This window comes from Phodopus roborovskii, unplaced genomic scaffold, assembly GCF_943737965.1.
Source record: "Phodopus roborovskii unplaced genomic scaffold, PHOROB, whole genome shotgun sequence".
Taxonomy (NCBI): domain Eukaryota; kingdom Metazoa; phylum Chordata; class Mammalia; order Rodentia; family Cricetidae; genus Phodopus; species Phodopus roborovskii.
Window position 1 is genome coordinate 18,213,732 of NW_026126469.1, and position 10,990 is coordinate 18,224,721.

The following is a 10,990-nucleotide window of genomic DNA, read 5'->3' on the forward strand; positions in this document are numbered from 1 at the left end:
TTTAATCCCAGGCCTTGGGAGTTCAAGACCAGCCTGGCTATAAGAGCTAGTTCCAGAACAGGCTCCACAGGTACATAGGGAAACCCTGTCTTGGAAAAACCAAATAAATAAATAAATAAACAAACAATAAATCAAAAGAAACGAACGTTAATTGTTAATTGTGGCCATGCTTGAACAGTGAACCACTCAGTGATACATTCTCTTTCATGTTCTCTCTAATTTTCTTTTATTTTGTTTCAAGATGAAAAAATACCTTCTTAGCACTTACCTTACTAAACCAAAGCAAAATGTAGCTATTGGAAGGTGGCAGACTACCCTTAGAGGCTAGCACCTATGTCTATAAGTAGTATTTATTGAATGCAGCCACACTAGTTTAGTCGACCCTATGGCTGCTTTCATGCCCCTAGCAGACTTGAGTAGTGGCAACGGTTCTGAGGCTCTGGAGATTAGCATTCGCTGCCCAATCTCCTAAGGAAAAGTCTGCTAAGCCCCAGTGTGCACAGCAGTAAGTATATAACAACCAGCAAGAGCAGTTTATAGCTGAATGCTTTTTTGACCTTTGTTGATAACATAGTTTCTCCACTCCTTGTCTCACTGCAGCCTAAATTAACAATGGCAAAATGTAGGCGGAATGTGGAGAACTTCCTGGATGCTTGCAGAAAAATCGGTGTACCTCAGGTAACGTGTGTGTGTGTGTGTGTGTGTGTGTGTGTGTGTGTGTAATTATTCTTCTTGGGTCTAACTGAACTAAGCTGATCACTACTAACATGATGTGTAATTACAAGGCTCTCTCAATATTCCCTCCAGCAATATTCTTTGATGTTTCCCTCATTTCCAAGGATCTTTAAAAAGACTGCTAAGTGTTGATTTAAACAGTGTGTTATAACTAATAAATGAAAAATAATGGTTCTGTTTTCTTAAACATCCCCACTAGGTCTTTTGACCTATATACAGCTACATATAACAGAATGTTTTCACACATACCATTCAGATTGGGAATTCTTTTGTTGGCTTCAGTTTTTTAATACTTGCTTTTAATACATTTTAAATATATGTGTTAATTAAATAATTTTAGACTTCACAAAATGTTACAAAAATAGCAGAGTTCTTATGTATACTTCACCCCAGTTTCCCAGATGTCCACATCAAATACGCAAATAGTATAGCTGTACAAACTGAGAAATCCAAATGCAGTCCCATTGGCTAAATTGAAGTGCAATTCTGCCTCCTCCTGTCTTTCCACGAGGCTGCAACCCTTTGGAAGTTAGCACAGTGGAGACTACTTATAAGCACGTGCCCTGCCTCTATGGCAGTGGGTCCAGACCCCCCCCCGGGGATCAAACAATCCTTTCACAGACCATGGAAACACTGATACTACATTACAATTCATAATTATAGTCATGAAGTAGCAGTGAAAATAATTTTATAGTTGGGGGTCACCAGAGCATATAAGGAGCTGTATTAAAGGGTCACAACATTAGCAAAGTTGAGAATCTCTGGTCTGTTGTATTTCTTGCCATTGATAGTACTAGAATTAAACTTTATAGATTTAATAAGAAAAGAAATGTTTACACTGTTCATTCAGTGACCCTTTTGGTGCTCAGTTAAAAACTGCTTTACTGTTGAGGGTGCATGGAGTTTTGGAAGATGTGAACATAGACTTTTGACATAGTGTTATGCTCAGGTTGGTCTTAGAGTTTCCCTCCCACCTCAGCCTCCAGTGCTGAGTCTGTGGTGCTCACCACAATGCTTAGCAACAGTGTAAAGAAATTAGCAGCTTGGTGAGGTGTGGTTGGCAGTTTCTCTTTTCTTTCTTGATGAAGATGGAAGCTGTGGCCTCCTGCATGCTCTGCCACTGAGCCACACCCTCCAGTCTCTTAAGCCTTAGTTTTGTCTAGTCTACAGAGACAAAAACACCAGCCTCTTCTGTCAGCTGCTTGATTAACTGTTAGAAACTCAGGATTGGCTCCTGGGCCTGTCAGAAACATCAGCTTTGCTCCAAGTTAAGCCCCCATAGCTTCCCAGTGATGCTTTTCACCCAGTACACCATCCTGTTCTAACTGAGCAAGAAGAGCCAGGAGGCCACAGTGTCATGTATGCACTGAGCACCCTTTACGTGTAGCTTCACATACTGCAGAGTAGAAAAGAAAGGCCGTTCCCACCTGTGTCTTCACAGCCAGCATGAATTCTACTGCCCCTTACTTAGCCTTACCAGGTAGATCATACTGGTGTGTTCTGATGTGTTGTGGATGGGTTTGATTTTCACCCCTTTTCCATCTTGGTTTTTCAAGACAGGGTTTTTCTATATTGCTTTGGAGACTGTCCTAAAACTCACTTAGTAGACCAGCCTGGCTTCCAACTCAGAGATCTGCCTGCCTCTGCCTCCCAAATGTGGGAGTAAGGGCCTGTGCCACCACCACCCAGCCTTTTCTAAACTTCTCTAATAGTTATTTTTATCTTATGGAAAAACTCAAAACTAGAATTTCTTTTTATATCATTAACTTACAAAACGTTATGAAACCATTTTACCATTTACTACGTTTTCTAAGAAACTGGCATGTATTTTCTCCACAGTGAAAGTCATATTGTCAGTCCATATGTGCACGTTAGCATTCAGGTATTCCTGTCTTATGTCAGCATGGCTGCTACCTGCTCAAGTTGCACACCATATGTACTACACCGCGTGTGCCTTGCACTGGCACACAGAATGGGAAGCACAAGAAGCAGTAGTGTGCTGGTTCTGTCCACGCCCGACTCATGAGGATCCTCCTCGGCACCATTTCTAGACATCAGAGCTGCCTGCCAGGCTCTACAGAGCCACCTTATTTCAGCTGCAAAGGCCGGAACCTGGAGCTCTTTTAGAATGTCCCTGTCTACTTTGGTCAGCAAAGTAGAAAAACACTGTGCGTTAAGCATGTGTTTAGGTCAGCATTTTCCAAGCAGAGCTTCCAAGTTTTGTTACAGCTCAGCCACTCCTTCTACCTGAGCTGTGCTATTTAAAGGCAGGTACAGAGACAGAAAAGGTACAGTTTAAAACTGATTTTTTTCCAGGGTGGTTAGCGTGGGTTCTATACCTTCACAACACACCCCCAGCTCCTCTTCCAGAAAGAGGAAGTGGACACCCACATAAACCACCTCTTCCTTCTCGCCTTGTGCCTGCTACCCACTTCTCTACCAGTTTTAGATGAGTTCTAGTTTTGCTGCTATTTCTGTTGAAAATTAGTCATTTTTCTGGACAGAATAAAGGATAACAAACAAATTCACAAATTAGTAGCATTAACCTAGCAGTCTGTCTTGCTTTGTTCTTACCCCCTTCTGGCCCTTACTAGACTGTAAAACAGGGAACATAGTAGCTCAGTGCCTAGGTAGAAAATAAGTGTAAAAGTCGTTACTTCTCAGTATAACTAAAAAGTGTTGTGCAGGATGAACTATGAGTCCAGCATGGTGAAGCATGCTTATAATCACTCCATCTGGAAAATGGAGGCAGTAGGATATGGAGTTGAAGGTCATCTTCAGCTATATAGTGAGTTTGTGACAAGGCTGGGTAACATAAGACCTTGTTTCAGACAAAAATAAAATGAAAGACAAATGATAGACAAAAATGAGTCAAATTATGATGTGAATGGGCTGGGGATGTAGCAATAGTAGAGGCCTTTCCTAGGGCCCATCCCAGCTCACCCTCAAAATATGAAGGGATCACTGAAAGTAAGGAAACTAAGAAGCCTCTGGATAAAGACATGTATGCATGTTCACTTTTATTATGCTTCTATTATCTTATATCCTAGAATTATTGTATGTGTTGAAGAGTATTTCCAGGTTGAGTCCACTGATAATGGTACTAATGGTGACTTTAGATGCTTTCTCCATTTCTGTGTATGTAGTTGTGAACCTGATCTAGGGATGGTGGTGGACTTCATCTGATGGTTAAGTCAGTAAACGGGGCTCCTCCGTAGTAAACCTTCTCATTACAAGGCTTGCTCAGGCTTGGAGTCTCTGTGGTTTACCTGCTTGGTGATTACCCCTCTCCAGTCAGCATCCTCACTTTGTGCCTTCTCTTCCCTCAATAATAAGGAAGAATGGGAATTGAGATGAGGACACCTCCTACCCACCTCCCCAACTCTCAGGCCACACACCCTGAACCACAAGCCAGCTCTGTCCATTGTTCCCTTAATGCTCATGGCTAGCCACCAACAAGCAAGCTTTATTCTGCTACTCAGTAGAGAAATCATCTGTGTACATAGATGAGCCCACAGTTTTGTTTTTCAGCATTTCGTACTTATGATAAAAGGCCACAAGGTGTGTGTCTGACCGTGGCTGACATGATTTACTGAGTTCTGTACTCATCTGCCTTCTGCTACACTGACGGTGTTTTTCTGTTTTCCTTTCCTGCTCACATTTGGACAGGACAATCTGTGTTCCCCTTCCGACATCCTTCAGCTAAACCTCAGCGTTAAAAGAACTGTTGAAACGCTGCTTTCTCTTGGGGCACATGCAGAAGAATCCAACTTTGTCTCTTTATCTGTCCAGCTTCTGGGTTTTGTGGCATTTTACTGTGCATTAATGTTAACTCTCTGTATGCTTTATTACCGGGTCTTTTCCTCTAGCTGACCGTGCTTCCGGTGCCTTCCACCTCCTTCCTGTGCTTGGTGAAGGTTTGTTTCTCATACAGAATTACTGACAGTGCTAACTTGAGTAGGTGCATTGTTTCTTGTATGTCCAGACAGCAGTACATTGCACAGTAGGCGCTAACGATGGCTAACAGAGAGATCAGCATTCTGCCCCTGGTCATTTGCTTCCCTCCTGCCCTGTGTGGCCTTGTTTCTCATATTGGGGGTGGGAGATGGTTGAAGTGTTTCTATTAATGCAGTCCTGAGCCACAGAGAACTCTGCCTGTCTTTGTATATTTTGTGACAACTTCACTTTTGAAGTAAAGAATGTCTGAGCCCTCTCAACAGCTGCTCACCATAAAATTACTGGTACCCTTTCTAATTTGGAGTACCCTGTTACTTAGTCCTCTGCCCTCAAGTCCTAACAAGCCCTTAATATTAACAGTATTTGGACATTTAGAAGGCATGGGGCATTTAAACTTTAGTTTGTCTGAATTTTTAGTTTAAAGATACTGGAGGTTCCCCAGATTGCTGTTCTGAGCCAATGTGCCCATTTAAGACCATGGACAGTGAGCAGATGATCAGAGTCTGCATCAGAGATATGGCCATGCTTACGATGTGTGCTGCCTGTGACAGATCCACTACTGGAGTCCTGTTAGGATGTGACATTTGAAATTCATATCATCTCTACCATGTTCTAGCCATTTTTATAGGGGAACTTGTATTTTGTAGACTGTTGGGGAGATTGTATCGGAACTGCAGGTCCAGTGAGGCTACATTCCGTATTGGAATGCTTAGTAGATCAGTTTCTGAACCTGGGGCCAAGAACGACATCGCTGCATTCAGGTAGTAGCTCTCACAAACGGTGTCTCCAAAATCTAGGACCAAAACTGGACAGCAGCTCAAGGGAGACTGCCAGAAACATAATACCCTGTGGTAGCCAACCTGGGCACCTGCTTACCTCATGTACTTCTATCTAAAGTGGGTTGTTCTTTACTGTTCCCTACTAATGTTGATGCAGTGACAGACCCTGTGCTCTACAACAGTGCCTTCCTTCCAAGGTGTGCTGGTGTGGGTTTGTCTCACTTTTATTGTCTGAGTTCTGTAGAGTTTTGTCCTTTTATACACACATACAGGGTCAGGCTTAAAGCCAGGTGCGGTAAGACTGTAATGCTGTAATCCCAGCATTTAGGAGACTAGGCTACATAGTAAGACATTGTCTTTAAAATAAAAACAAACAAAACCACCACAGAGGGTGCTGTGTGGTCTAGACCAGCAGTGGTGGGTTCCTAGGAGACATCTGCAAAGTTGATTTACACATGGTGTCTAGACTACTGTGTATCTAGCCACTTGCTCTTGGCTTGGGCCTGTGTACTGCTGAGCAGGCAACAGGGAACTGGCCCTGGAGAAAATGCCCCACCCAGAGCAAAACACACCACGGATTTCATCTTTTTGTTGTTTTTTGTTTGTTTGATTTGGTGGGGGTATTTTTGTTGTTATTGTTTTGGCTTTTCAAAACAGGGTTTCTCAGTGTATCCCCGGCTGTCCTGGGAACTGAATCTGTAGAGCAGGCTGGCCTCAGACTCACAGAGATCCACCTGCCTCTGCCTCCCCAGTGCTGGGATTAAAGGCATTCATCATCACTTGGCTTTCAAAAACAGTTTTTAAGGATCTCACTGGCTGGCCTTGAACTCACAGAGACCTGCCTGACTCTGCCTCCTATGTCCTTGGATCAAACACACCCAGCTAAAACACACCTTTTAAAATCTGATTTTTAACTGATTTAGGTTTACCCTTCCATGAATTACCCAAGTAGAGCAATGTTTCTCAAGTCCATTTAACGTTGAGGGCCGTGGCTTAGAGCATAGAGCTTTGGTGCAGGTCCTGAGCCTCCTCCCTTTCCTACGGTTAAAGTCACCACAAAACTATGATGTGTCGCTGCTGTTTGAGTTCCTTCCCAGAGTATCCTCTGTAAATGCTGTGTTCTCACTGGAGCCATGCTGTAACTTGGGCTGTTTTTCCGTGTTTGTGTGCTCTGTAAGCCTGCCCTGATCTTTTGTCAGAGATAGTGTCACTTCTTGCACGGTCTCTGTTCCTCCTGCTATGTAACTGTGTGTCACCTGTTCAGTCTTGTGCTTTTCCAGATGTTCTGTATGAACCTTTAACTGTGTTAATAAAGTGGCCCTGAGTGTGAGACACCATCTGCGTCTGCCTCCTTTAGCAGGGTGGGTTTACCAGGAACTTTCTGTACCTCACTTGATTATTATGGGGTGGGAGGTGGAAGTTCCTTTCAGTTCTGTGATGTTCATCCTGATTTCTGTTTGTTTTATGTTACATTGTCCCCTTTCAGGAGCAATTATGTTTGCCTCTGCACATTTTAGAAGAGAAAGGGTTGAGCCAGGTTGCGGTGACTGTCCAGGCCCTCCTGGAACTTGCCCCGCCCAAGCAGCAGCAGCAGCAGCAGCAGCAGCAGCAGCCACCACAGCTCTCTGCTGTCTGAGGACTCCCAGGGCCCTGGGTGTTGGCACAGCCAAAACAAGGAGCGGGAGGATGCAATTGCTGGCGTCACCTGTTCAGACAGAGCCCTGTGCGTTCCCAGAAGTGCTGTCTTCATGATTCCTGCCAGGAATGTTTGCTTCATTTCTCCATTTTAGGGGAGGTTAAACCCATTACCACTATTTTTTGTTTCTAATGAAGACACAGTTTAGTGGAACTTTCGTTACCGAGGAGTCAACATTGGAAGCCTAAGCTGGCTGTGCTCTCTTCTTAGGGAGCAGACTCATTTTTCATGCCAGAGCCAGTATCAAAGCCATCTGTTTAGCTCTCGGGAGACAGACATGCTATTATCTTTGCCAGTTCCTGGTATCTACGGCTCAGTGGTTTCCACAGTTGGGCTTCATTCTCCTGGAGCATTTGTGAAATCCAGATTTGCATCAAAGGTTTTGTCTGTGGCCTTGGAACCTGCATTTTCGGCAGACATTGTAGTTGTTCTTAGGCAGTAGAGACCACTGTTCCAAGACACATAGTTTTGTGGTTTGAGGGTACCACCCCTACTGCATTTAAATCAAAGGCTATATTGTGATGACTTGGACAATTCTGTCAAAGAAAACAAAAATAATAGAGAAGCCCTCAATATTGCACAGTATAACGGGTATTTAAAACCAATGTCCAGGCCTCTCCCCAGCCCTGCCCACTACCACCCCATCTTTTTCTAGAGGGTGGTTCTGCGCATCACCCTGCTATTTCCTAAACACAGACACATGATACCACAGTTCTAAACCGTAAGGTATAACGTGCACTACTCAACAGTATTTGCATTTGCCTCAGTGAGCCCTGCATGCCGATCCCAGGACACCTGAACTAGGCAGGGCAACTGCACTAACAGCATCCTGCTCACGAGACCCTGAACACAATGCCAAGAGACCTGAAGGAGAGCCACACTTCTTACAGTCCTTGCAGGTAACAGCCAGTTTCCATAGCTCCAGGAAAGCACTCAGAGCAAAGCAACTTGGTGTCTCTCATCTAGCCCCCCCCCCCCATCCACCTGCCTGTGCCTTTACTGCATAGCTGTGAGCAGAGAACAAAAGGACCTAGGGTTCCCGCACAAAGTAGGCATCTGTGTTTAAATTTAACCATAAAGCTTTTTCTTCCCCTAGATTTTGCACACTTTTTAGCTGTTAGTTGTGTCTTTGGTGTTCATTGTGACAAAAGAGTAATTACATAAAGCTGTTTTGTAGGGTTTTCCCCTGTAATCGTTAACTTTTATGGTTTTTCTTCCCAAGGCTTGCATTTGAGAACAGTATTTACCCTGTGTGGTGTCTAAAAGTAATAACTTTGATACTGGACCATGGTTCTATCCCCGGCACCACCTAAAATAAGGTGCAGGGAGGCACACGAGCCTGTAACTCCAGACATTCTGAAAGTGAAAGTTGGATGGCCAGGATTTTGCAGGATGCCAGGCAGCTTCAGCCCACCTGGGCTGCTTTAGATTGTGGCTGAAGAACTGGCCCAGCAGTTGAGAGCACTGGCTGCTCTTGCAAAGGGTCAGGGTTCAATTCCCAGTACCCACAAAGCACTTCATAACTGATGCCCTCCAATGACTTCCTCAAGTACCAGGCATGTACATGGTGCACATACATACAAGAAGATAAAACAATCATACATGTAAAAATACTTTTACAAAAATATTCTTCCTTTAAAAGTGACTTTGAACAAAATCATTTTGAGTGGTCAAAATAATTTCTCCTTGTTTGTGCAGAGAAGTGTTTATTAGAACATTGCCACTTTATCCAAGTTTAAAAACATGTAACAACAGCCAGGCATGACGGCACGTGCTTATAACTCAGGCTGGAGGAACATGAATTTCAGGCCAGCCTGGGCTATACCACAAGCCCTTGCCTCAAGAGAAAGTGAGTAAGTATAACCTAGAGCACCTGCTCCTGCCCAGCTCTTCAGCATCCTCGCACAACAGAAGCGACATGGATTGTTTACGACCAGCTGTGCTGCTGGGCTGTAGCTACAACTTCTAGTTATCATTAAACCACAGCATAATTTCTAAATTCTAGATTTTACTGTTGTATAGAAAATGAGTCCAGAAGACATGACATACTGCAACACTTGGAATACCTACAGGAGTTCCTACGAGTTACACTGCCGTTGCAGAGCATGACAGCATACGCCTTTAATCCCAGCTTTTGAGGGTCAGGGGAGGCAGATCTCGTCTACACCGTGAGTTCCAGGGCTACACAGTGAGACACTACCTCAGAAAAAAAGAGGACATTTTAACGTTTCAGTTTTTCATGTAAGACCTTAATGTACTTATCAAGCTAATTCAAATTTAATCATCAGGAAACATTTGCACAGTTTGGCTGCAGATATCACAGTTCTTCTGAGTCCGCATATAACAACAAATCAGGTTTCCATTGGCCTTTTATGGCTTCATACATATGTTTCTAATTGGAAAGAACAATCCATTTTGTATTTAACCTTGCTAGAGACCCCATTGTAAGATAAAGTTAGTCTTGTCGTCGTCCCTTGACCGGAAATGGCTACCTTACCAGTGCTGGTGGCTGGAAAGCCCTGACCCACCACCTACAGAGATGGCATGTCAGCGGTCTGCAGGCTTGCAGAGGTGTCTCTGCCTAGCACTCCAACCAAGACCCTCCTGTAATGAGCAGGTCTGAGGGATGCAGTGGAGGAACCTTGCATTTGGCTAGAACAGACTGAAAAAGCAGATCAGTGGGTGGTTTCCAACCCAGCCACTATGTAAATACACCCTTGCAGCTAATCAGGGAGCCTATAATCTGGTTTCCTCTAGTCAGCAGTGACTAATAATGTGCTATGCTGATGAGTTTGAAGAACTAAGTACTTAGATGGTTGTAGAAATGAAGGAAAACTTGGTTGTTTAGAAGCCTTTTATATACACATTGCAGTGAGGTGGTTACAGCAGATTTGACTTCTGAAATGTTACATGTAATTAGTAAAAGGTTTTGTAAACATTGTCCTATATTTGTATGTCTGTAAATATATTGTGTAAGTTCTAAGTATAAATATGTCAATACTGTGTATGTTATTTTAAGTTGCCTGTATGCCATATTATATGTGAACATTAAAATAAAAGCCATTACTTCAGTAGCATGTAATAAACACTTGCAAATGTTCAAGTCTAAAACTTGGTCTCTGTAGCAAAGACAAATCAAGAAAGAGCATCTGTCTATCTGGCTCGATGAAGGGATAAATCTTGTTAAAACAGCCTTTGAGGTTAACACTTCTTAAGGAGTGGGGAGGTGGCCCGCGATCACAGCAAGGTTTAGGCTCAATTCAGACTAGGGCTGTACTGCAGTTGGTAGTGTGCCTACTGGCATGCATGAACTCAAACCAGTATGGTCACTCACTCCTATCTATAATCCTAGCACTTACGAGACAGAGCAGGAGGTTTAAGGCCAGCCTACTACATAATGAGTTTGAAACCAACTTGGGCTACATGAAGTCTTAATTCATGAAATACATAAGATATATTAAGGTAACTTTCCTCTCAGAAATAACCAGTTGAGGACCAGTGAAATGGCTCAGCAGGGAAAGGGGCTTGCTGCCAAACCCAATGACTTGAGTTTAATCCCAGGACCCAAAAGAGACACAGGAGAAGGAAACAGTTTTTGAAAGCTGCCCTCCTCTCATCCCCACACCTGAGTTGTGGCATGTACATGCATACATGTTTGTATGTACATGCTAAATAGTTTGATTTTTTTTTTTCCAGACAGGATTTCTCCTTATAGCTTTGTAGATCAGGCTGGCCTCAAATGCACAGATCCGCCTGCCTCTGCCTCCCAAGTGCCGCCCAGTGAAACTTGTTTTCAAGAAACAAGGTAGGCATGGTAGTGTGC

At 43.5% G+C, this 10,990-nt stretch overlaps 1 protein-coding gene across 6 annotated transcripts in view; it reads left to right on the forward strand.

Moving 5' to 3' along the window:
- Window positions 1-10,278, forward strand: part of Lrch3 (leucine rich repeats and calponin homology domain containing 3) — an 88,512-nt gene extending 78,234 nt beyond the window's left edge. For 4 of the 6 annotated variants that reach the window (XM_051191365.1, XM_051191368.1, XM_051191367.1 and 1 more), the window contains 2 exons: window positions 601-678; window positions 4,405-4,795. In XM_051191365.1, coding sequence (XP_051047322.1) covers window positions 601-678; window positions 4,405-4,608 — 282 coding nt within the window. In that variant the 3' untranslated portion in view covers window positions 4,609-4,795. Of the gene's footprint in view, window positions 1-600; window positions 679-4,404; window positions 4,796-6,957 lie in introns of those variants that run through there. The other 2 variants (XM_051191366.1, XM_051191369.1) reach the window with 1 other exon arrangement.
- The last annotated feature ends 712 nt before the right edge of the window (window positions 10,279-10,990 follow it).